The 26570-nt window shown below is 46.2% G+C and overlaps 3 protein-coding genes across 3 annotated transcripts in view; 2 read left to right on the top strand and 1 right to left on the bottom strand.

The window, feature by feature from the left end:
• Positions 1-62: 62 nt before the first annotated feature.
• On the top strand, positions 63-8433 carry LOC309672547 (cytochrome P450 2J2-like; the record flags this gene model as incomplete). The annotated part of the gene is made up of 9 exons (XM_082484075.1): positions 63-269; positions 1864-2026; positions 2673-2813; positions 4479-4639; positions 5445-5621; positions 6188-6329; positions 6511-6698; positions 7656-7794; positions 8255-8433. 9 exons carry the CDS (start codon positions 63-65, stop codon positions 8431-8433), a joined length of 1497 nt encoding a protein of 498 aa, XP_082340201.1.
• Positions 8434-11665: 3232 nt separating this feature from the next.
• LOC309672391 (cytochrome P450 2J2-like) lies at positions 11666-19133 on the top strand. The gene is made up of 10 exons (XM_082483896.1): positions 11666-11706; positions 12061-12366; positions 12976-13138; positions 13293-13442; positions 14026-14186; positions 14624-14800; positions 15452-15587; positions 15835-16022; positions 17591-17729; positions 18485-19133. The coding sequence occupies exons 2-10, from the start codon at positions 12178-12180 to the stop codon at positions 18658-18660; spliced, it is 1479 nt and encodes a 492-aa protein (XP_082340022.1). The 5' UTR covers positions 11666-11706; positions 12061-12177; the 3' UTR covers positions 18661-19133.
• A 5496-nt stretch (positions 19134-24629) lies between these two features.
• The window catches only part of HOOK1 (hook microtubule tethering protein 1), a gene marked incomplete at its 5' end in the record, with an annotated part of 28317 nt that continues 26376 nt past the window's right edge, over positions 24630-26570 (bottom strand). Inside the window, one exon of the mRNA XM_082484074.1 lies at positions 24630-25980. Within this exon, the coding sequence (XP_082340200.1) occupies positions 25822-25980 (159 nt within the window). The 3' untranslated portion in view covers positions 24630-25821. The remainder of the gene's footprint in view (positions 25981-26570) is intronic.

The raw sequence follows: 26570 nt of genomic DNA, 5'->3' as shown, positions 1-26570 counted from the left end.
CAGATGTAACACCAACATCAAGTACCTTCCTGGGATGAAAATCTGTGAGTTCATCAGCCAAGATGGAGCTTCAGTTTTGGCCTGATTTGGTTTCTCTCTTGGAAAAGATGAATGGGCGGACACTCTTGGTGGTTCTGGTCACATTTCTTTTGATTATTGACCTCGCAAAAAAGAGACGTCCCAGGAATTTCCCTCCAGGGCCACAGCTCTTTCCTGTCGTGGGAACCTATGTGGACCTGAAGCAGCCCCTCCATCTTGAACTGCAAAAGGTAAGAGCTCCATGGACATTTCTCATATTAACAATATTTTACCTCTTCAGTGACTTTTGTCACCAAACCTGTGAAGCAAGGGCAGCATCTGAAGAACTACCTATATAATAACCATGTATGAGAGATGGCCCTTCTGTTTTTCTCTCTTATTATCACCTCCTCTTCCATGGGAGTAGGAAGGTCCAATGGGAAAGAAACCTCTAATGGTGGAAGACCTACATGTTCCTCCTCTTTCTTCCCATTGACCATAACCACTTTCTGCTGGAGCCCAGGAAGTGTTTGGAGGGGCTGGGCCGGGCTGGGCAAGGCTGGGGGAGGGATGGCAAGTGCTGTGTGAGAAATGAACTGTTTGGACTGTGAACATCACCTCTGGAAATTGTTGTCATTGTCTTTGCTCAGAGGCCAATGACTTGCCCCATTACATCTGAAGGAAACATCTAAGACCCTGCGTTAACCACCCCTGTGGCTTCTTCTGTGTCACAGAAAGAGGCAGTGATTGCTCTGGAAAGGTCTCCAGAGCTTTGACTCCCACTAAAGCCAACAAAAGAGAGATATACATGTTGAGTATGCTTCTCTGAAAAAGTAACTCTGACCTTCTAGTTGCAAATATCCTTTCGGGTTACTGTTTATCCCTTGCTTTTACTTAGCAGGCTGACGCCAGCCTATCTACTCTGGGTTTTCACAGGCCACAAGCGTGGGAGTCCTGTAGGGTAACCCTAGGGGAAGGCTGAGGCAGCACGCTCAATACACACAGTCATTATTAATAAAATCAGTGGCATTCTTTTACATGCACACAATGACTGAGACACCCATTTGGCTCTAAACTGTTTTTTTGAGTCACCGCGGCAGTTGAGGGTGATCACGTGTGTCCTATCATGTAGACTCATACTAAGAGGATGGCCTGAGCTCCTTGGCAGAGCGGGGACTGAGAGATGATATGATCGCCCTTTGCGCTTATACATCAGTGAGTTGAATGCTGTACAGGAGACAATAATGCCAGCAAAGTCCATGTAAGGAAAATGGCTATAATTTAGGCATAAAAGCATTCAGGCTTAAAATTAGAACTAGACTTCTAGCCAATCAGCAGTTGGAGTCGCTTTCTAAATGGGATAGCTGGAGAAAGAAACCACACTACTTTAGACACAAAGTTGATGAAAAGGATTATTTGCTGTGCTCTGCCCTCAGTGGCAAGAGCCTGGGCATGGTGACCCAGGGGGTGTCTTCAGGTCTTGTACCCTTCGTGTAACAAAATGAGATGGAGCAGATGCTCATCAGTTACACAGCAAGTAATGTCCTGGTTACAAGTTAAACAGATGCAACCCCCTAGTGAAACCCAGGTCATACCCACTGAGAAATACAAGCAAACAGTCTCTCCCACGCCATACCTCTCTAGCATTTTTTATGCCATCTCCAGCCTTCATGGAATAGTTTAGGTTGGATGGGACCTGCAGACTTGGGTTTGGTTTTTTCTCAAGTTCCCTTGCTCCAAGCAGGACTAAATTCAAAGCTATATGCCATTTCTCAAGGTCTTGTCTGGGTGAGTTTTGAAAATCTTTACCTTCTTGCTCTCAGAGGGCGATGAACTCTCTTTCAGCTTACTGGTCGGTACGGGAACATCTTCAGCGTGCAGTTTGGAAGTCTGACTTTTGTGGTAGTCAACGGGTACCAAATGGTGAGAGAAGCTCTTGTCCACAAGGCTGAAATATTTACAGATCGGCCAAATATTCCACTTCTCCAAGAAATATTTAGAGGCTTTGGTAAGCACAGCTACTAAGATTTTGGTACAATTTTTTCAACTATTTGCAATGATATAACAATTAGAGTGAAAGAAACAGGCTGAATTCAGCCCTTGGAAACTGCACCCATAAAAGCTTGCAGAGAGGAAGGCAAGAACAGAATTCAGTCTAATAATCTCACAGGTGTACATTTTAATCTCTCTGGGATTTTGGGATGATGATGGCGTCAAAGTCAGGTCTTGATGAAAGAGAAGAAATAAACACAAGCTGCCCAGTGATCGATACGCTTGAAGAGTTTTCCCCTTGGTTTTAATTTCTTCTTTACTTTTTCTCCTGTGGATGCACATAGCTCCAGAGATGGGGTATGGTGCTCCTGCCTGCAGCTCTGCCAACAGCGTGATAATACTTATAGTATTTTGGCTTACACCTTTTTTTCCCACGCAAAGTGACAAAGTAGCAGATTAAAGCAAATCCATAAAGCTAGATCTTTAGCATAAGCCAATTATTCTTGAATTTTAATTCCCAGGCAAAGCTACAGTTTTTCAATGTCTACAGTGTTTGTTTGCTTCGGTTTGGGGTTTTTGTTCAAGACAAATGCCCGTTTCTGAATCCAGTCGCTCATATGTGACCCAGAGGGAGGTTTGTTCACCTGTTTTTCCACTTACAGGGCTCATATCATCAAATGGGCAAATATGGAGGCAGCAGAGAAAGTTTGCTTTGGCAACACTGAAAAGCATTGCTCGGAGTTTTGAAGAAAAAGTGCAAGAGGAGAGCCGGTACCTTCTGGAGACGATCGAGGAGGAGAAAGGTGGGCAGTTAAGGTACAGCACCGTGCCCAAAGCTTCCAGCTAAATGAACGATGAGAAGTAAAACTTACTCCGACGCAGCTCCTAACATGCAAAACGTTGCTTCATTAGCCCTAATCTCTATTTTACACTTCCCGACTCCACCTTTTAGCACTTCGTTCAGTCCTCAAGCCTACTATTTTAGTTCTTCCTCATTAATATTAAGCAAATACATACTAGGTGTCTGTTAAAACGCACGTGTTTCTGTAGCTAAGAAAGTCTCTCCTGTATTCTGCGAAGGAATAAATGCAGCCCTCCCGCTATCAGGGACGTATGCTCAAAGGCTTAGTTAACCTCTGCTTGTCCTTGGTTTCGCAAAGTATTTTAGAACTTGTTTAGTCAGGCTTTCCTTTTGTATCATGCACAGATGAAGCGTGTGCCTTGCTCTTTTATAGTCCGGCTTTTAAGAACTGCCAGAGGGATATTAGTAAGAATAATTTGTATGTTGGTACATGGGTGATGTTGCACTTCAGCTTTAAATAGAAGCAGATGGGGTTTAGCTAATTCTATGGAGCTATATATAGTAAACAAGAAAGATCTAAATAGGAATTGTGAAATTATATACTGAACTTGCTCCATTTTAATTGCTGTTGCACTGAACAGGCCAAATACTTAATGTTGCCAATTGATTATAGCTCTTTATAGTCCTAATCAATAAACTAATTAAGCTGCTGGTTTGGGCCTTTCTTCCCATTAGTAATGACAAACAGTGATCATGTCCATCACTCTAATATCTGAGCACCAGCCCGGTTTAATTACTTTCTTGAAGAGTGGAGAGATCAGCAGCCCCGTGCGGAGTGCACCGCGTTTCATAGCGATGCTCCCCAGCGTAGAGACAGCAGCTCAGGGCTGGACTGGATTAAGTCACTGGTATTCGTCTCCCATGTCATGGCAAGCAGCTCTCCAGGCTGCCTAAATGTGTCCTAGGAGATGGGAGAACTATCGAGCAGAGACCTCCAAGGAAGGCAGATGTGACGAACGTCGCGCTACACTTGGAGATTTTAGGAGCTATGTGCATCACGTCCATGGCCCATATGAGCTATCGCTGGGTTTTATAGGCAGCTGCGAAGACTTGCAATCCTCGCCCTCTCCCCTCTCTCCCATCCCACTTGATTTCTTTGTTGTGGACAGTCAAAGGCCAGCGCAATGGCCTTTCTGCAGCGTGGTTAGTCCGGGGCTCCCTGCCCCAGGCTAAGCTTTGAGGGACCCCCTCTCGGCGTTTAAAATTGGCACCAAAAACATGTTGGAGCATGCAAACCCGGCAGCCATAGCGTGGCAACCCACTGGTTGTTTTCCCTGGAAAACAGTTCAAATCCTGCTTCGGCAGCTCTGAGCTAACAACGCTGGTGTATGCCAGTAGCCTGAGCTGGAGATGGGAGGGGATGTCCTCAGAGAAAGGATGTCGTGGCGCACAATGTCCAACCTCCAATGGGATGCTGGAGGTGATGGGGGTAGTGAGGCCCCCAGGACACGGGATGAAGCTTTAGCATCACCATGGCTGAAAAGTACATGAGGTCTCACCCCAACTTCGTAACTGTTGATCTGGTAGAGAATGTGGTTTTGACTGAGACTTTAAAGGGGGGGGAGGGGGGAAAGTCAGTTGTCTTCTTTAATTTTGCTTCCTCCAGGACAACCGTTTGACCCTCATTACAAAATTAATAGCGCTGTTTCAAACATCATCTGTTCCATAACTTTTGGGAACCGCTTTGACTACCATGACAACTGTTTCCAGGAATTACTGCACTCACTGGCTGAAATGCTGCTGCTCATCGGAAGTTTCTGGGGCCAGGTAAAGCCGGCCAGACGATTTTCTAGCTTCAGCTGCATGTAAGAGCTCAGAAACTGGAGTTTCTAAGGCACTGATGTAATCTGCTTTTCCCTGTAGAAAAAGAGTCTTGTTATAAGGGAAATGACCAGGAGTATTGTTTTACATTAGACTGGGTTTATGCACAAAATCCTTCAGGAAAGCAAGGATGCAAGTTGAAATCATTGAGGGTCGTGGAGAAAAAACACTGCAGGATGGTAAAACAAATCTTGTGCCTGACATAACTGAAGAGCAGTGGAAAAACCTTAAAAATATATATGCTTCTACAAAAAGAAGAGTCAATTAGTAGCACTCTCAGTGAAAATTCCCTTCTTTTCCCTTACCCCTTTCCCAACAGGTTTCTCAAATAGCTTATTTAGGACAAAACTATCTGAGAGTCCAGGTTTATGACCCAAGTAGGTAGATTTGGGGACAGACTGCACATGGCTGCACACCATGGACCAGCTCTGACCTCTGTCCCCTCCACGGATCCCAGCACTAAGGGGCTCCCCTGCCTCCACACTGATTTATGACTCTGGTGGCCATCTTACATTAGGTGACAGCTTTGGCCACCTGATATCAGTGAAATTTATAAGCAGAAAACATCTGGCCAATTCTTATCTTGTTTGTACTTGTTTACTTCTGTGTAACTAAATTGACCTTTGCAGCAAAACTGATTTTTTTCCTGGTAGCAAGCAGAGCTAATAAACTGTACTGTCACCTGAACTCTGAAACCTGCTTTTTTTTCAACTCAAGAAATGCTCTTTTGCTCTGTTTGATTTCTCACCAGCTGTATAATGCTTTTCCTTTGGTCATGAGATGGCTACCGGGACCCTTTAGGAAAATCTTCAGGCACCAGGAGAAACTTCGATATTTTGTGAAGGGAGTGATCGCAAAGCACAAGGAGGATTTGGACCAGTCCGAGGCAGGAGATTATATTGCCTGTTACCTGCAGGAAATACCAAAAGTAAGAGAGAAATACCTAAAGCATAACCCAAGAAATTAGCAGACGGGACTCAAAGCTGTTTTGTCATGGGAGCCCGTGCCTCACACGTTGCCTTCTCCTCCCTACCTCTTCCACGTCAAACATCTTAGCAACAGCAGGAGCCTGATCACTTTGAAAACACACAGATTTTTATATATTTTTTTTTTTTATTTATTAATTTTTTTTTACATTTGAAAGTATTTACACTTTGTCTCCTTCCATTTTTCATTCTGTCACGCGGTGTAGGATGACTCTCAGGGAACGTGTTTGCGTTTCTATGAGAGCTCGCAGGCCTGTGTTTGCCATTGTGAAACTTCACATTTGAAAACGCTCCCTGCTTTCAGAAGTCACTCTACAGCAAATAGGGTGTCTTTCAAAGCAGTCCGCAGGGCCTGAAATTCAATGAAAGTGAGGGGTAGAAATTTCCAAGTCCGGGGATGATGGATAATAAAATGGCAGCAGGACTTGATTTATGTAAGGTTTTAGATTGGGTTCTTGAAAGCATCACCTGCCTAATAAGAGTTTTCATTGCCGTGCTTTTCCCCAAGCTTAAGGGTGACACCGGCTCATATTTCCATGAGGAAAACCTCCTGTGCTCCACCCTGGACCTCTTCTTAACTGGGACTGAGACGACGGCAACCGCCATCCGCTGGGCACTGCTCTACATGGCCATGTACCCCCACATTCAAGGTGGGGCCACTGATGAGTCCTTTGTTTAGCCCGAAACCAGATAAGTGAAACTCAGAAAATGGAGCTATTTCCATCTTTGCCATGTATTGGATATGCCTATGCCACAAGTTTCTTATTGGGAACCTCCTGAGCACAGGCTTTGATTTTTTTGATTTTTATTTTTTTTTTTGGCTTTCCATAGAGAAAGTGCAGCTCGAAATCGACACGGTGATCGGCCAGTCCCGCCAGCCCACCATGGCTGACAAGGAGAACATGCCATATACCAGCGCGGTGCTGAGTGAGGTCCTGCGGATGGGCAACGTCGTGCCACTGGGAGTGCCCAGGATGTCCACCAGTGACACCACCCTGGCAGGCTTCCACCTGCCCAAAGTATGTGGAGACCACCAGCCCTCCCATTGGCCATGAAGACCTTACTCTGGTGGGGCAAAGTCCCAAATCTCACCTGCAGGGGAACCAACCAGCAGGGCCTTATGGATGTATCACAGTTCTGTAGGAAATACAAGCCTTCCTGATGGATGCTGTAGGGCTCTTATGGGTCTCACCTTCTTATGGAGGAGAATTGTGAAATCCTACAGTGTTGGTCATAATTTTCAGTTTCACAAGGTTTATCCCTTAAATTTTATACAAGACGTCCTTCAGGCATTATGGGAATAGAAGGCCAAGAAACGCAGGAAAGCAAACAGTTTGGGTGTTAAAACTCATCTATTAAAAGTAGCACTTGATTAAAAAAAAAAAAAAAAAAAAAAAAAACAAACAAACAAACAAAAAAAAAAAAAACAGGTAATAGGTACTGATGCGTACACGCTGTCCTAGCATTCTGAAAGCAAATATGAGATTTAGATATACCTAGTCTCTTCCATGTATATGATTAGGGAAAATTAAAAATAAAAAAACCTGGGTAGTTTGCTCCACACTGATTAAAATATTTTCCTTTTTCTGATGGAGGATGTGGAGATAAGCCAGATCAGGTTTTATAAAAAAAAGCACAATAAAGTAGACGGATTGAAAATTATTTGGTTATATTGCTTCAAATTCCTATGGGAACACAACGTTATCAATTTAAAGACGGTTTATATTCACATCACCAGTGACAGCAGCACAAGGTACGGATCAACACTATGGTGATATATAGAGGAGCACAGAAGTGAACAATCCTGTAGGTTTTCACCTTCATTTCATTACATAGCTTAGGAAAAAAATATTTTGCCCTTAAAAAAAAAAAATGTACTTTACGTTGTGTGTGGAATAGAGCTAATAATAAATTAGTCTGACAACACTTCAGCTCTTCTCCATCACATAATCACCCGTTTTCTCCACCTCTTGCAGGGCACCACCCTGATGACCAGCCTGACTTCGATAATGTTTGACAAAAACGTGTGGGAGACTCCAGACACCTTTAATCCTGAACATTTCCTGGAAAACGGCCAGTACAGGAGGCGGGAGGCTTTTCTGCCCTTCTCTGCAGGTAGAATGATGGATGGGGAGATGGTTTTTCTTTTCGCAATGCTTTCCCCCCCCCAGCCAAGACACCCCCTCCAGAGTAGGGGGTACTGCTCCTTGTCCAGCTTTCAGCCCATCCCCACGGTGAAAATCCCAGTAACAGTTAATGCTGACTGCTGGGAGCAGGAGGGAAATCAATTTGTTATTGTAGGATGAAAAAAAAAGAAGGCTCTTTCCTCTTGCGCAAGCTGCGTAAATGGTGGGGTTGTTTTCCTGAGTTTCCCCTCTTCGGCTATCCGAACAGTTTGCTCAGCAGTAAACTTCTGGGGAAGGTTTCTGCAAAATGTGTGGGTGAACATTGCCACCTAACCTTTCGAGGAAGAAAAGCTCCCGCAGCCTGTGCAATGCGGCGTGTGCGAGAGGAGCCTGAGAGGTGGTTGAAGCTCGCTCGGGACTCGGTGGGGTTGTTTTTGCTCCTTTTCCAGGCAAGCGGGCTTGTCCTGGGGAGCAGCTCGCCAGGACCGAGCTCTTCATCTTCTTCACCACCCTCCTGCAGAAGTTCACCTTCCGGGCGCCAGTGGCCACCACGCTGACCTTCGCCTTCACGCTCAGCCTCACGCGCTGCCCCAAGCCCTTCCAGATCTGCGCGCTGCCTCGCAACTGAGGGTGGTGGAGGACCACACCGTGCCCGCCCCTCTCCTCCTCTCCCCCCCCTCGACTTCAGCCCTCCGCAAGCCAGAAAGTGTCCCTACTCCCATACGCCCTGTAGATTTGGGGCTAGAATGCTGGGTCATGGGCATCTAGCACCCACCAACTGTAGGTGGAAGTGGAAAGGGCAGGAGGGCCACATCCTGCACACTGCAACAAGGACAACCCTTGGGGCTCTTCCCTTCATCTCCTGCCTCCTCCCCTCTATCAGTTTGACAAAGTGCATGAATTTCGAAGCCTTATTACTTAATTTCCACCATTAACACCTCACAGGAAGGTGTCTGCCAGCTGCAAAACCATGGGCACCGTCAGGTCCATGGTGGCTTTTCCACAGGGAATATGTCCAGCACCTAGAGACCATTTAGCAACCCCTAAATCCCAATGCTGAAGCACTCTAAATGGCTGTGGAGGGTATTTTCTGAGGTCTCCCTGGTCAGTGGCGGCAGCTGGCTTTGTATGCACAAGCTCTGGGTTCATGCCTCAGTGCCAGTTTGGACTTCCAGGTGGCCGTGGCTGGCTCCAAGGCTTAGGTGGCCTCAGCCTTGGTTTGGTATGAGCTTCCCACACCACCATGTTGTTGCTTTGCAATGGAAGCAGAGATCCTTGCAGCAGGAGCATGCATTTTATTAGTCTCTCATACACGTATAGAATCATAGAATAGTTTGGGTTGGAAGGGACCTTTAAAGGTCACCTAGTCCAACCACCCTCCAATAAGCAGGGCCATCTTCAGCTAGATGAGGTTGCTCAGTGCCCTGTCCAACCTGACCTGAAATGTTTTCAGGGATGGGCCGTCTACCACCTCTCTGGACAACCTGTGCCAACGTTTCACCACCCTCATTGTAAAAAAAAATTTCTTCCTAGTCTAAATCTTCCAAAATCTTTAGTTTAAAACCATTATATGAAAGTTTTAGTTAGGAGATGGTAGAAGCAGGTTCTACCAGAGGCCAACGCAAGTGGGATAGCATGAGGAGCCATGCCATACCTATAAAAATGCAGTATTGCAATTGTATGAGTAGGAAAGGTTTATCCAAAAAACACAACAGAAGAGAAAAGCTGCAAAAAAAATAATAGCATGCGGTTGCTCATGAGTAGTTTAGCTGAAGCCCAACAGAAAGTGGAGCAGCAGAGAGTGTCGGAAGGGTCGTGCCTGCGGCGTCTCACTGCTGGCCGCCAGGAATGAAACGGTGACGCGGAGGCTTTGTCGTGGGAAGTCATGAGCTCGCCTGCTTCCCTTCCACTTCTGGCAACGATCTGTGGCCGTGCACGGTGGGCATGTCCATGGCGTGGGGCCGAGGAGGTGGGTGAGGGTCACGGCACTGCCTGTGGTGGAGACACTGCTCCTGCCCATACCGGTGTCTCTTTGGAAAAGAGTTAATTAAATATGAAACTTGTAGAGAATTTTTCCATTTATGTGACCAAACCTTAATGCTTAGAAATGCTGTTTCCTGCGTGCTTTTGTTTGGAATATAGTCACAGCAAAGTTGTTTTTTTTTTTTTTCTTTTTAATTCTCACCTTTCATAAGTGACTTTTCTGTGTGCACGCCTGTAGGATACTGAACAGTTAACAGGAAAACAGGATTAAATCAAGTTTCATTTCCACCGTCTGTAGCCTCCATCCCCAGCAACAACAGCCCTTGCTGCGTTACAAAGCAATCGCTGTGCAGTGGCGGATTTATGCCACATGGGAGAGTCCTTTGCACATCACATCCCTGCCACGCCGGGCACACAGGGATTTTCTCAATGAGCCGTCCTTCTAACCGATCATTTTAATCCTACTGCATTTTTAATTAATGTTGCGCAAATATAAGCTCCCGCGTTGTTTGTGTTTTGGTTTTGGTTTTTTTTTGCTTTCTAAAAGAGAAAACGTGAAAGGTCTGTGGGCTTTTTTTCACCTCTGAAGATTTTAAAGCCACTCAGGACTAAACGCTGGTTTCTCTCCATTTTTTTTATTCGCTCTGGTGTAGGACTGACCCCTGGTATGCGGCTACAGCCTGTATTATTTGCACTGGCTTAGCAAACAAATGTTGATCTCTACTCTCTTCCATTTCAAACTTGCCTTTCCCTGTTACTTTAGTGTTTCTTTCCCTAGTCATGGAGAGAATAAATGATTAAAATCACCTTCTTTTTCTTCGTTGTTTTTTTTTTTAGTCAGTTGTGAACCACCTCCACGCCCTTTTTAAATGTCATGATCCCATACCATAAAGGAAAGAGGGATTAATTTATTATTTAATTTTTGAGTGAAACATCTCATGCGAGTGAAGGTGAACATGTTCATCTCCACAAGCTCACGCTTAAGTGTGCTTAAAAGCCATAGACAAAAAGAGAGATTCTCCTCGAGAACAGTTTTTTCCCCTTTAAGTTCCACAATAAAGCAGTGATTTAACTTTTTCAAGTTCAGTGATTTAACTTTTTCAAGTTTTTCAAGTGTGACAGTTATGCAGCAGCTTCACTCTCACGTGTATGGCATTGCTCCAGCAGCACTGCTGCGTCTCTGTGCCTCGTCTTTGGCACTGGACAATGCCAACGGCTGCAACTGATGTCCCCAAAAGAGAGCAAACGAACCCAAACTGTGCCCTGGAGCATGAGGTGGGAGCTGACAACCGCCAACGGCCATGCGGAGCCGCACGGGGCAGTGTCGAACTGCTGCTGCGAACGCCTCTGCTTCTTTCACAACAAAACTCAACGCATAGGTCAAAATTAAATGTGGCGTATGTCCACTCTTAGATGGGAAAATTTGTCACAGGTTGTTACCAGCTACCACCGAAGGGCCACAGCCTGCAGAGCTGGGCATCTGCTCGGGCTTTTCAGCACCCGCCTTAGCTTTGTCAGGCGTTGGGCACGGCTTCGGCGTGGGCTACGGGCTCAAAGGTGGGAAGGGATGGCTGGAGGGTTGGAGGCAGGACCAACCCCGTGGCCAGAGCGGGATGCTCTGCTCGGCGCTCGTCTGGCGGTGATCAGGAAATGACAACGTTCAGAAAGCGCCGCAGATCCTGCAGGCGGCTGTTTGCTTCCAGCCCGCGTCTCTCTGACGCACTGAAACCTCAACCCACGAGTCAGATGGTTTGTGACAGGTTTATGTAACCTTATCTCGGATGTCCCCGCTGACCCGAGGCGGGGTCCGGGACTCTTTGTACTGTTGAACGAGCTTCTGCAAACGAGGAAAGCGCGAGGCACACAGAGAGGCTGGAGCCTCCCCGACACCGAGAAGCTGACGCTGGGACGCGGCACGGTGAGGGCACCACGGGGAGGGGAGAGCAGGGCTCACGCGGAGCCAGGGGCTCCTGGGAACGGCACGGCGAGGCTGCCGGAAGGTTTTCATCCTTTAGCCAAGGATGCGGATCACTTGGGTTTTGTAAAGCAGTGGTGGGAGGTGGGAGGGGAAAGGGGGAACTGGGGGTGTTTTGTTTTGTGTTTTGTTTTGTTTTGTTTTTTCAGTGAGATCAGAGGAAATGCACAAGCTTAATCAGGAAGGGGTTTCATCAAATGGTTCCTTGCTGAAACCTGGGAAAGCAGGAATCAGAGCATAGCCTCCAGGGCAGGTCAGCAAAAGCTACTCCATGCTGTCTTGTGTTTGCACCCACAGCTGTGCCAGCACGTTGCCCCTCTCCCCCTGTCCCTGGGGGTTTCGGTGGTGCACCGTGAGCTTGACTTGCCCTGATCTGCCACGAGACACATCCCTGCAGAGCCTCACCATCCAGCCATGCTGCGCTTCATCTGGGACAGCGTCTCCTTACAGACGATCCTCGTCTTCCTCATCGTCTTTCTGCTCATTGCCGACTACATGAAGAACAGAAAGCCAAAGAACTTCCCTCCCAGCCCCTTCTCCCTCCCCTTCCTGGGGCATATCCACCTGATGAACTTCAGCAATCCCCACCTCGCGGTGCAGAAGGTACAGGCGTGGTGGGCACGGGGAAGGGGATGGAGGGGATTGCAACTACACAACCTTTGCAGCGCGGGGAGAGGGTTAACCCAAACCCCCTGGCCCATGAGGACTCAGAGGAGCTCACCCTAAGGGTAGGCAGGAGGTTTGCTCTCAGTCAGCAGCAATGTGGATGAAGTTTGCCCGGGTACAAGGAGGGGGACAAGTGTGGAGTGATCCTTTGGGCAAAGGGTACAGCATGACACCACGGGTGAAGTCACAGCTGTAGAAGCCCCATAGGTCTGACCAGGGACTGGAAGGGCATTTGGGAAGGGAAGGGAGTGAAACAAAAGCTGGAAAAACACAGGACTGAAAAAAATCAAACCTGGAGAGTTTGACTTGATTTATGGTGAATTAACACCAACTTCTGATCAGCGATTCGGGAAAAGAGGAAACAAAAAAGACTGCATGCGGACAAGCAGGCAGTTGTGCAAACACCCCATCTCTTCTCCCGCTCTCAGCTTCCCTTATTTTCACCCAGGTCCCCTGACAGGCCTGTCCCTGTCCCAACAGACACATTAATTGCAAATGAAACCCTTTTATTTATTTCCACCACACCCCCGCCCCCCCAACCCCCAGCTTACTGAAAAATACGGGGACATCTTCAGCATGCGACTGGGCAGCACAACGTTTGTGCTTGTAAGTGGGCTGCAGATGATTAAGGAAGCTCTTGTAAACCAAGGGGAAAACTTCCTGGATCGCCCTGACATGCCTATCGACAAGGACTTCTTCAGCAACGTGGGTGAGTTATCTCTCTCAGGACACGTATCTCAGCTGTAAGGTCAAAGCATTGACCCTGCTGAGGTCCAAGATGGCTGGAGATAAGGCAGAGCTCTGGAGATTTTTCCCCTTGGTGGAGGGATCTGCCTTGGGTCATGGTGGTGTGTTTCTGCCAGGACTGGTCTCCTCCAACGGGCACTTGTGGAAGCAGCAGAGAAGGTTCACCTTGACCACCCTCCGAAACTTCGGCTTGGGGAAGAGGGGCCTGGAGGAACGCATCCAGGAGGAGTGCCGATACCTCGTGGATGCGTTTGGTGACGAGCAGGGTGAGTGCCACAGCCCTCATAAGCTGTGCTGAAAGCAGGAACCAGTATGGGCCATTATCATTTCACCCATGATTCACTGCATGCTGAAAAATACCTCACCTTGCAAGCGATACTAGCACCTTGCCACCATCCCAGTTCCCTCTTACAGGTGTTTTGCCCTCAAACTGACAGGTGAATGCAGCTAGGTAACACCCAACGTAGTATTCACAACCCACCTTCAACTTGCTGCTCTCTTGGAGATCTCTGGAAAAACCTGTGTGTGCGTAAGAACCGATGTTTCCAATAAATTCAAACAATGTCCACTCTCATGCAGACCCTGCTTTCCAAACTAAACAAACATCTCCATAATCTCATTGAACTGGGACCGAGGGTGAGATGTTTGCTCCACACTAGGGCTGCCCAGCCAAGCTTGGCCAGCTCGTGGTGGGGTGAGGCATTCCGGGAGAGCCATGATGTGGAAGGGTGCCCACCAGGGGCCACTCATTTTACTAGTATTTGTTGAATAGTTTACTTCTGCCAACTGCGTTTTCCTCTTTTCTGTGAAGGCTGGAAGAGAATTGACCGTTCCCTTTTCCTTCTCCAGGGAATCCTTTCAACCCTCACTTTAAAATCAATAATGCCGTTTCAAACATCATCTGCTCCGTCGTCTTTGGCAACCGGTTTGACTACCAAGATGAGGAGTTCCAAAAATTGCTGAAGCTGATGGATGAGACAGCTAGCCTCCACGGGACCACCATGGCCCAGGTACAGGCCTCCTGCCACCAACATGGATGGTGTGCAGTTTTGCAGTGCCATAGCATCTTCTCGGGGGTCAACCTTGAAACTCGTAGCGTTTTCATCACCAAACTTCGTTGTCATTCCCTATTCCTTTACACAGGGTAGATTTGCCAATAATTTCTCTCTGCCTTATTTTCAAGCTGTGTAATGCTCATGTTGCTCTCCCCCACCCAACATCACCTTTCCTGCCCGCTGACTGCCACCTGCCTGCTCTAAGACCGGGTACGGCATGAGTCACTCCGTAATAGTAATACCAATCCTTTGTACTGGTCTTCTGGAGCTGAGCTATTTCCACCAGCTCCAGCAACTTAGTAAGCGTGGCATCGCAGGCTCCTCAAGGTTTGATAACAGAAAGGTTTTTTCAGTCCTTTATTCAATTTACCTTTCTCCTTTTGTGTCCAAAGCTGTACAACTCTTTCCCGTCTATAGTAAAGTTCCTCCCTGGATCCCACCAAACCATTTTTAAAAACGGGAGGTTGTTGAAAAGTTTCATGAAAGAGAAGATTGACAAACACAAGGAGGACTGGAACCCCTCAGAGAGCCGGGACTTCATTGACAGCTACCTGCAGGAGATAGCCAAGGTCAGCAACGTAGAGTAAATCCTTCCACAGTGGGGCTTAGAAATCAGGAGGCTCAAGAAATCACAGAATCTCCTAGATTAAAAAAGACCTGTAAGATCATCTAGTCCAATCGTTAACCTAACACTGCCAAGCCCACCACTAAACCATGTCCCTGAGCACTATATCTACACGATCCTTAAATACCTTCAAGGATGGGGACTCCACCACTGCCCTGGGTAACGCATTCCAATGCCCGAGGACCCTTTCAGTAAAGAAATTCTTCCTAATATCCAATCTACACTTCCCTTGGTGCAACTTGAAGCCATTTCCTCTTGTTCTATCACCTGTTACTTGACAGAACAGGTTGACTCCCACCTGTCTGCAACTTCCTTTCTGATAGTTGTAGAGAGCAACAAGGTCTCCCCTGAGCCTCCTTTTCTCCAGGCTAAACAACCCCAGTTCCCTCCCTTTTGGAGCCCAAATTCTCCATCTGAGCTGCCTCTGTGGCCATTTATGAGCTTAGGATGGACATCAGGTTCAGGGCACCCATCAAGAGGATGGAGGTGCAAGGGACCAGCAGCTTCTGCCAAAATCCTTGGGATTGACTTGGTCTAGCCTGGTGTCAGGGCAGCCCTCACTGTTTGTGTGGCACTAATGCACCTTTTTGTGAAGGACAACGGCAGCGGCAGCTTCCAGGAGGAAAACCTTGTGGCGTGTGTGCTCGACCTGCTGTTCGCCGGGACCGAGACCACTTCCACAACCATCCGCTGGGCTTTGCTGTATATGGCCATACATCCAGAAATTCAAGGTACAATTAGCAAAAGATGAGTGCTTTTCCTTGCTTTTAGGCCTCACAGCTTTGTGAGACAGTCTTTTTTTTTTTTTTTTTTTTTGAGAGATAAAAATTGGGAATCTCCCTGCACTCACAGAAAAGAGGTGCAAACAGTAGCAGGTGTCCCAGGTCGGTCCTTGGGGGACCTTTACAGCAACCACCCCATGTTGTTTCAAGGTTTTTTTTTCTTGGACCTTGGCTGATCCCTGCTCTTTCCCACCAGCACGCGTGCAAGCCGAGATCGACGCTGTCATCGGGCAGGTGCGGCAGCCAGCCCTGGAGGACAGGGACAACATGCCCTACACCAACGCTGTCATCCATGAAGTGCAGAGGAAAGGCAACATCATCCCTTTCAATGCACCAAGACTGACGGTGAAGGACACGGTCTTGGATGGCTTCCACATACCAAAGGTAACCCTAGTCCTGAGTGCTGAGACTTTAGCAAGAGAATCCCAGTTTCCCAGGCACGATTCACCAGGCAAGGTCCCTCCTGTGCAGACAGGTGTACTCTTCGCTGGGTAAAAATCTGGCTGGATGGCCGTGCCCAGAGAGTGGTGGTGAATGGAGTTAAATCCAGTTGGTGTCTGGTCACAAGTGGTGTCCGCCAGGGCTCAGTGCTGGGGCCAGTTCTCTTTAATATCTTTATCAATGATCTGGATGAGGGGATCGAGTGCACCCTCAGTAAGTTCGCAGATGACACTAAGCTATGCGGGTGTGTTGATCTGCTTGAGGGTGGGTTGGCTCTGCAGAGGGATGTGGACAGGCTGGACCGATGGGCCGAGGCCAATGGTATGAGGTTCAACAAGGCCAAGTGCCGGGTCCTGCACTTGGGTCACACCAACCCCATGCAGTGCTACAGGATTGGGGCGGAGTGACTCGAGCTTTCTGCTTGGCAGAAAAGGACCTCGGGGTGTTGGTGGACAGCCAGCTGAGTATGAGCTGGCCGTGTGCCCAGGTGGCCAAGAAGGCCAACAGCATCCTGGCCTGTATCAGGAATAGTGTGGGCAGTGATCATCCCCCTTTACTCGGCACTGGTGAGGCCCCACCTCAAGTACTGTGTTCAGTTTTGTGCCCCTCACTACAAGAAGGACATTGAGGTGTTGGAGTGTGTCCAGAGAAGGGCTACAAAGCTGGTGAGGGGTCTGGAGGACAAGTCTTAGGAGGAACGACTGACAGAACTGGGGTCGTTTAGCCGGGAGGAGGCTGAGGGGAGACCTTATCACTCTCCACAAGTACCTGAAAGGAGGTTGTAGAGAGGTGGGGGCTGACCTCTTCTCCCTGGTGACAAGTGATAAGATGAGAGAAAATGGGTTCAAGTTAGATCAGACGAGGTTTAGATTGGATATTGGGAAAAAAATGTTCACTGAAAAGGTTATCAAACATTGGAATAGGCTGCCCAGGGCAGTGGTGTATTCGCGATCCCTGGAGGTGTTTAAAAACAGGGTAGATGTGGTACCTGGGGACATGGTTTAGAAGTGGTTTTGTCAGGGCAGGTTAATGGTTGGACTTCATGATCTTAAAGGTCCCTTCCAACCTCAACAATTCTGTGATAGGAGGGGCAGAGCCACAGCGTCTCTGCCCTGTCCAGAGTTCACTCCTAGTGAACATGTATTTTGGCCATCCAAACAATGTTCTCCAGCACGTGGAATGGTGCAGAGCGCTGCAGGGCAACACACGCCCCCGTGCACTCCATCAAAGCACAGATCCCAACTCACAGCTTTTACAGGAACTTTGGCCCAAGATTAGAGCAAATAAAAATGATGCTGATGAGGGAAAAACATGAGTATATACTCATTGCACCTCCAAACATACAAGAAGTAGGAAAAAACTGGCCCTATGGAGGAGGACTGGGCAAATAATTGCAGCAGAATTTGACTGTGGATGTTCTTCATGGGGAGGAGACTGGAAGATAAAATTGCTCCTCCTGCTGCCAGTGGCAGAGAAAACACGATTTTTTTTTTTTCTTTTCCCCCTCTTAGGGCACTATCTTGCTCACAAATTTAAGCTTCCTGATGTTTGACAAGAATGAATGGGAAACGCCCGACGCTTTTAACCCCGAGCATTTCCTGAAGGATGGTCAGTTCAGGAAAAGGGAGTCTTTTATGCCATTTTCCATAGGTAAGGTTTGCTGGATTTTGGTGCTTCTGTGCTGAGGCGCTGTGATGGGGTTTCCAACTGCATGGTGGAGACACAGGAAAATAGCCATGGAAAGGGTAGAGGTTGGCTGCACTCTGGAAGGTGCCACTCAAGCAGTGCTCATGTGGCCACCCCAAAGCACGGCAACCACGCTTCAAGCCCTTTCTCATCTCTCTTCACATGCACAGAAGAGAGATGAGGATGAACAAAAAACCATAACAACGTCAGCGACCCTAGAAACACCTTCACCAAGACAAGAGCAGCGCTCTGTGCTCCTGTTGCCACATGGCTGAGGTCACTATGGGCTTCACTGTTGCCACCACAGGGTACCCCAGCCAACAGCTTCCCCAGGGAGAACTGGTTTTAGCACCCCTGTTTCCCACACCAGCATCACACACCTTCTCTAGTAGTTCTCCTTAGTGTAGCTCAAACAAACCACCTCTCCCAGCATGGGCACGTCCAGACTGTGTCTGTTGGCACAGCAGATCCAAGGGGGGTCCAGGGAAGGATCCAAGGCCTGCACGTACAGTTACACACATGTGCTCTCACAAACCCATGCAATTTGGGGGGCAGCCCATGCTGAAACCTCAATGCCACTACTGGGGAGCTCAGTTTGGGCTGCAAGGGGGTAACACAGCTGGACCACGGTCCTAAGGGAAGGCAAGGGCTTTTTTGGCAGTGAAAGCAGCTGGGCAGCCAGCCCAGTTGGAGGGTGCCATATGTGACTGTCTCCACAGGGAAGCGCGCCTGCCTGGGTGAGGTGTTGGCCCGCTCCGAGCTCTTCCTCTTCTTCACATCTCTGCTCCAGAAATTCACCTTCCAGGCACCCCCGAACACCACGCTCAGCCTCCAGTTCAGGCTGGGCATCGCGGTGGGCCCACAGCCCTACAAGATCTGCGCCGTGCCTCGGTAGGGAAGCCTTGGCCACCGTCCTTGCAGGGAAAAAAATCCTTTGGCAAGGATGCTGAAAACGAGCCCTGGGCAGCTCCGAGGGAAAACAAGTGCCTGGCTCCAGGGAGAGGTGGGGCAGTTTGTTTGTTTCTTTTAAAGCCATTGTAAAATCATTTATTTCTTTTTACAAGCGGACTTCACACTCTGTGTCACGTGAGAAAGTTGATCAACCTGGGATGTGCCAGGGGACTTCTAGGCTTGCGATACAGCACTGTAAATGAATGAGGGGTGTGGGGTTTTCCTAGTTTAATGACGGATGGCCGTGGTGGCAGGAGAACGAGCAACATTTTAGCGATGGCCACGTTCAGGCTGTGGCTACGTAGTGTGGAAGAGCAGTACCAGCCCTTGTTTTATAACACTAACAGAGGTATTAATGGCTAACATTTTTTTGATTTTGTTATCCTTGACACATAATCCATTAAAAAAGAAGTTACTCTTTAACATCTCTTTCTCGTGCATCAATAAATCCTTACGGAAATGTTTTTGTCTTGAAGCATTCTGCAAAATGAAGACCAACACACACGATTCCCAGCACCGGCTGTAACCTTCAGCTGTGCCCTGTGTTTCGGGGCAGGGGGGAGGAGGGGGCTGCAAGCCCGCCTGGGCAGAGGCAGCCACACAGCAACCAACCCACATCACTGTGGCATCGCTCTCCTTTAGCAGAGAGGTCAGCATTGCAGCAGCAAAGGCAATTCCTAGAGAACTGATGAAAATAAATGACCCCGACAGTACAAGTAAACTAACAGGGAAACCATCAAAGCCCGTGGCCGGGTCCTGGCATGCCACAGCAATTAAGAGTGTAACACCCACACGGAGCACTGGGAATGCTCTCCACTCTGATAGATCTCTCTATAAAACATCTGTACTTGTAGCTATAGAAGTTGTGGGTCCTGCCTCCTAGAATATGTTAAATCCTCCCCATTTACCTGCCCAGCATCACTGACTGGCAGAGGGGTGATTTCCAGCAACATGGGATGGACGGCTGAGCGGGCTGCACTCAACAGTCTAATGAATCCAAGTGTCCCTTGGAAAATACCAGCAACACATTGCTATGATTTTAAACCATCACATGCAAGGTGAAACAGTTCCCAGGTTGGCAATTGATGATTAACACCTTTTCATGCATCAACTCAGTAACAGTTGCACCGTGGGACCCCGGCAAAGCTCCCACACGTGAGAAGCTGCAGGTCCCGGGATCAGGATGGGGGCTGCCTACCAGGAAGACATGCCACAGCACAGCGCCGGTAACACACACCTCCAGCTCGGGCTCACCTGATGAGGAAGCAAGGAGAAAGCAATCTTGTCCTGTTCATTTTCAGTTTTTCCCGGAGTACTTTTTGCATGTTCCTAAAGGAAGCAAGTTTTTCCCAGTGTCTTTTCCAAGAATTACATCATCTGAAGGAACTAAAAGCACCTTTTCTTCACAAGCATTAATGCATAGGTGCGTTTTGAATCCTTTTATTTTAACCTGCATTTTCGTCTCCTCTGAGCACAAAGGGGAGGAAGCAGACCTGCCCAGAAAAGAGCAAAATCCCCTGTGGCCCTACAGCTGCACACCAGGGCCAAGCACAGCCATAAAACATGAGGCAAAATTTACAGCAGGTGAACGCACCTCCTAGCAAGGTTCCTTCAAGAACAGGGCTTGGTGGGGAGGCTCTGCCCCCTCCTCTGGTTTTCTGCGCCAGGCACAGCCAGGCAGAAACAAGAGATTGGACTAAGATGCTGTTTCTGGCACTTGAGGCTCCTGCTTCGCAGACCCATAAGGTGGAGACGTGAGAACGCATGGTGGAAACCAAACCAACCCATTTATAAAGTGCAGGAGACTTGACCAGCTTCTCACTAGAAGTGGGATGAGACATCCCTAACCCCAGCTCACCACCCCTCATCTCCCCATGCCAGCTGCCCTCCCGATCTGCTCCTGACAAGAGGCTCCCACATCCTTCTTTCACAGCAGAAACAAGGAAGTTCATTTGACTTTCTGGACTTTATGTTCCTTCTTTTCCTTCCTTGGGAGGAGCAGAAGGGGAAGGATGGAAGTGGGCTGTGTGCCTGGAATCAACGGGAGAGGGGAGCAGTGATGAGTTTCTGTTGTGTGCAGCATGACTCCCAAAGCTTTTCCAGTTTGCAGGTGTCATCTGACTTTTTTTAATTTTATTTTTCCCCCCACTCCTTAGCCAAGTCCCTTTTCCTTTCCCAGGCTGCTGCTATATCCAAAAGCTTCCTCCTCCCCGGGACTCCGCTGGGTTAGTTGTACTCAGAGCAGAGCACATTTCACAGGACCATTTTGTACACAAGGGCTCCTTACATATTTTATCCCCTCCACCAAAACCATCTCTCGACCTCTATTTCTTTGTCCTTGGGGCTGTACTCCTGGCACCTCTCTGCCAGGGACACCCCTTGCCTAAACACAAACCTGCTGGTGCAGTGCTCGGCTCTCAAGGAGCTACCAGAAAAGCCGTAACAGGGTCACAGACCTGGCCCCACACAGGCAGTCAGCATTTGAATGTAGCTTCTCATGACCAAGCACTTGGAAACACAGCCCCTCCTGCCCACACCGCCCCTCGCTTGCTCCTCCTGCGCTCAGGAAGGCAGCAGTGGCTGCTGGCGCGTGTCCTGTGACAGAGCTGAAAACATCCCGCAGCTTGGCTTGAGCTTCCTGCACAGCCAACAGCCTCTTCCCTTCCCTTCTCCCTCCAACACACACCTGCTGGTTTTGTTCCTCAGTGTCGGAAAACGCTTTTATGTCCAGCCTCAGAAAGGAGAAATGGTTCTTCCACATCTTCTCATTCCCTTCATGCTCACTGGGACTCCTCTGCCAGCAGAAAGGCCCCTCCACATTGAGGTATCATGCAGCTCCCCATCCGCAGAGGGACAGCAGCCCAAGACAAAAATCATTACTTACCAATGTCAGGATAGTCAGGACAAAGATTACTGAAAGGGAAAAACTGCAGTAAAACCAAGTCTGAAACAGGGCCCCTGAAGGAAACTTGTGACACCTTCTCCCTGCTGATCTTCACTCTGGACAGCTGACCAGCTGCCTGTTCTCATTCCCAACCTTACTTCTGGGTTGAGGTTTCTGCTCAGGGAACTGGAAAGCTGTCAACGAGACTAAGAACTGAGCACATAATACGCTGCAAAGCAGACTGAGGAGGGCAGTCAGTTTTCTCTTCCAAATAATAAACACACACAGTGATTTACAAGCATGTACCTGTCCTCTGTGTCCTCTTAGGTGGGGCTGAGGAGAGCAGGCAGAGATCCTAACTTATTTCAGAAGCAATAAGCCATTACTGAAGTCACTCGACAGCAAATTTGTTTTAGTCTTTTCACTTCACAAGGTCACTTGCCCAGCTCTCAGACGACTGTCAGCAGACTGAGCAGAGGCGGTAGCAGAACTGTAAGCAGGAATGAAATGCAAAGAGGAGGGGAAGGCAGCACAACTCTGATTTGTTGTTGTTACAGCACAACATACATACACACATTATACAGACACGTTACGCAGCCTGTAACATGACATTTTAGATGGTGTAATTGTATCAACATGTGGACCCAGTTCATATGTTGCCCAGAAATACGAATGCTTACGGCAGCTAGGGACCATTAAATACATTGCTTGGAATAAAGACACCAAAGAATTGATTTTTTTAATCTTTATGTGAATATAAAAGAATTCTTTGCAAAGAAAAATAAAACCAAAAGTTTAAAAGTAGTGCAATTTTTCAAGTTCTATGCAACACAGTGTTTACATTTGTTTTAAACAGAAGATGTAGACACCGATACACTGAAAACCTTAACTCTAGATTGACTTGAGGGGGGGAGGGGGGGGCAAAGCAAAGAAGTTAGGGAAATTACTTTACTAGACATTACCAACTCTTAAACAATTGTTTTCATTTTATAATTCCTAAACTATTTATGGCTACCTAAATAAAACATCAGTATTGCTTATATTACTTATTTCCAAGTAAGTGTATATTGTCGAAAATAGAATACCCATATATATATATATTTAATGAACAAAAAGATCAGTTAGCTGAAAATGTATTTTCAGTGAACATTTCTTAATCCACTATAATACAGTTGTTGCAAAAGAATCTTCTCAAAACTGCTGCCTGATCCACCTTGAGTAAGAGAACCTACTAGTCTAAAATTTGTATTATTGCTACAAAATGCTTTTCTTCATAGTGGTTATTCTTAATCTTACATAAAAAAAAAGTATTAACAAATGATATGTCAATCAGAACATATTTTTGTTTCTTTGGATCTCTATTACCCGTTTTACTGGAAACTGGCTAAAGTTACTAACAATGCTGATTAAATTCAGCAATATTGAATGATTTCATCTCATAATTTGATTTTGTTCCTTACTGCACTGTCTGGGCATGACACGAATTCATCTTGCAGCACAGACAGGTCACCTCTTTCATCGTCCTGTCTCAGCTGTGGTACACATTGCATCAAAGAACATCGTCTTGACATTGTTCCACTGCTACATGTTGCATACAACTCAGCTGTAACACAGCAACGCTATTAGTAGCTTTTTTTTTTTTTTGACATGAATGAAGTTAACATTAAACTGATACTTATTGTAATGATCCTTTCTGCACAGCCAGATGAGCCGGAGTGAATACAACACCACAGTTTATAATTAAATATTTATTTCTACAGATCAGTTCCTCATTCGTAGGATGTAACCCAAGTTTAACCAGTTATAAAACAGCCACTCTTAAACAGGTTCTCAATCCCAAAGAAACACTGAAGTTATATTCACGGGCTTAACTTTTAACAATTTGGAAAAGTCCCAAATCAGTAAAATTTCATCCTGAAAACCCAATTCATTTTTGGCAACCCCAATAAGACTGTGGGGCTAACCCTGCCCCAAAAAAGGCTGATCCCCGTCTGCAGTTCTGTATTTGAATTCTTCCGTCACTAGTCAGAAGACGACAAGCTTCCAATTAAATGATATGGAGGTTCTTGGTCATTTTTGGTCCCAGGGTCTGCAGTTTTGAGAAGTGCACATCAAAGACATCTGCTCCAAGTTTTTCACTGTTCAGCACCTGATATGACTACTGACACAGCTCTACTACTGTGAGAAGTAAAACAAATGCATCAAGCCTACTAACTAGATGAGTACTTGAAAGACGTCCATGAAAGTTTCCATGCTGTAAAGAACGAGGGTCGAGAGACCCATTCAACACCATCAGTGACAGTTTCACATTTCACTAGACCACACCAAAGTACCAGGCTTTAGAAATGTAAGCACCTTGCTAAGACTTAAGACTCCCGTTCCACTGCTCACCACCATCTCCCACACCACTTGCAGATTAAACAAGCAATTATATCTTAAAAATACAAACCCCAATAATACCACTGCAGCAATAAAAGACCTCAAAACCCAAAGAGGTAGTCCAAAGAAGCATTGAGACCTGAAGAATACAATCTGATGGACAAAACCGTCCAACAGTAGTTTATCTGGCATATTCTCTGCTCATGCCACATTTAGCATGAGATTGGCTTTTAAGCAATGCCTTGTGTAGACAGAAATGTTGAGAGAGGAAGTCTCTGTTGAATGCCTAAATGCGTAGTACTCTCAAACTACCACCACAACTAAGAAGCAACATTAACTAAGTGTTAAAAATGAACACTTCCCTTTTCTCTAGCATTGCATGCAATGCCCAGTAAAGAATTTCAGATGCTGGGGAAGGAAGAAATCAAAGAACAAGCCATACCGAGGGGCATGCAAAATGGAAGACTACTCAGTTTCACAATTCAGAACTTAAATTCTGCAAAGCCAAACCCCACTCTCAATGCAAACGTGGTCTTTTTGGTGAAGACAGACATAAGCTTTCATTCACACATATGGCTGAGTTTTATATTAGATCATGGACTGGTACAGCACCCTCAAATACTTTTTAGAAGTGTATTCATTGTATTTTAAGGGCTGCTGTAATTTTATTTTATTTTACTATGGGTATAATTAATTTGTTCTAGACAGTTTGCAAAGAATGGAGATTAATAGGTTTCCTAGAAATACAGTTCACAACAGAAATAAGCCATTTGGTAGAGCAACACAAGTTTTGTGAAAGATAGCAACTTCCCGCACACAAATTTCAGATATCAATCCCCATTTCGTCTTCTTCAATCGAGATACTGCAAAACTAGTATAGTTAATGCACTTTGCTCCCCGCCAACAAACAATGTTTGCTGTCAACAACCAGCAAAGCTATCTTTCATTCATCTGCCTAGCACAGTTAGTTCAGAATAACTGAAGGGAAACTACAATTAAAAAAGAGGAAAAATAATTTCTATGCACAGGGTTGTATAAATAGTTGGAAATAAATGGGGTTCCTTCCGACCTAACCCCCTTTCTGCAAATAAATGCTGTATACCAATACGCCAGACTTTTAAAACATAGCCCAGACTTTTGAATTATTGTAATAGCTTTTTTTCTTACACAGGAAAAGACAGCTTATTTGGCTTTAAGTGAATTCAACACCTTAGAGACAGGTTTTCCTTAATGTATGTATGCAGAAACGTAATCTTTTCTTGTTTAAATAAATCAAGTAATTCTGCTTCTCACTTGAGATGACAAAACAAATCCTGTCTTCTGTTATATAACAAGTCAACTGGTACTACATCCTTTTTCTATAAATGCAAGTATTTTCCTGCTTTTAAAATTGTACTTGGTATTTTTTTAAAAAAAAGTATTTTTTAAAAGATGGTACCAATCTTTTAAATTTATTTTTAGAAGAGCCCAGCAAAAATGCCCAATATTGCCAGTTTCCTGAAGTACATTTTTGCATAACTTCTTCCCATTACAAAAGTCAACTTTCTAGCTCAAACCCATTAAATAGTTTTACATATATAGTGCCAATTTTTATATTTACAATATATTCTGAAGGCAAATATAAATCATTTAAGTTGTGCTTGTAAATGCATACTGCAGTTATTAAATCTAATTCTACTTGGAAAACTATGTGCTACCTTCTAGACACACCACTGATCAACTGATGTTGAATTCGCAGTTGCCCACCATGTTAACCTCCTCTTTCATCAAGTTGTTAAAGTGGAAGCTATAAAACATTTAAGGCCACTTTAGCATATAAGTTTTCCTCATGGTCCTTGTGGTTTAATCGGATGTCGCACCCTGTACTTTAACAGTGAGATTCCTTCTGGTATTGGTGACGTGACGTTGTTGAGCTAGGAATGAGCGTCCAGGACCGTCTCTGCAGGCACCACTACTGCCAACTAGTCTTGCTTCCATACCCAGCTTTTGAAGAGTTAGGCTCTGCAAATAAATTAAACAACATTTACACTATAGCAAAAACAGAAAAACGTTGGCCACCTTTCATACACAAAACTCATGCTTACTTAGTACGCACATAGAATTTCTTTTACTGTACTTCTTATATACCCTCTTGCTGCCATAAAAAGTATGAACCAAGGCTGAAGAAAATATGATTTATTCACATTCTTACAGAATGAGTTTATTTTAGCTTATTGTAAAGTTGTTCCTTTATTAAGTAAGCCACTTCTTTACTTTCCTTTTTTGATTTCCCATTCCAGCCTTTCTTTGTGAAACTCTATTTAAACATTGCTTCGTATGAAGATGAACAACTTTCTCCAGTCCTTTTCACAGCAATCTAACATCAAATGTTCTATCAGCCTTTGCAACACTGCTGCAGGATGAGAAGATGTCTCTAACTTTATTTCACGAGTACTGTGCTAAAAACACCAAACACCTTAAAGCAGGAGTCTGGAAACCTTTTGAACCATGGCCTCCCTTTGTCCCAAGCCCCAAAACTTTAACAAATGCTATTGAACATTCAGGAATTTAGCCTACTAAATCCAGATGGATGCTTGTGGCAGCAAATAGTA

Source organism: Vanellus vanellus (assembly GCF_965231255.1).
Source record: "Vanellus vanellus genome assembly, chromosome: 5".
Classification (NCBI taxonomy): domain Eukaryota; kingdom Metazoa; phylum Chordata; class Aves; order Charadriiformes; family Charadriidae; genus Vanellus; species Vanellus vanellus.
The sequence above is the reverse complement of the archived record's forward strand: the minus strand, read 5'-3'. Positions and strand labels throughout refer to the sequence as shown.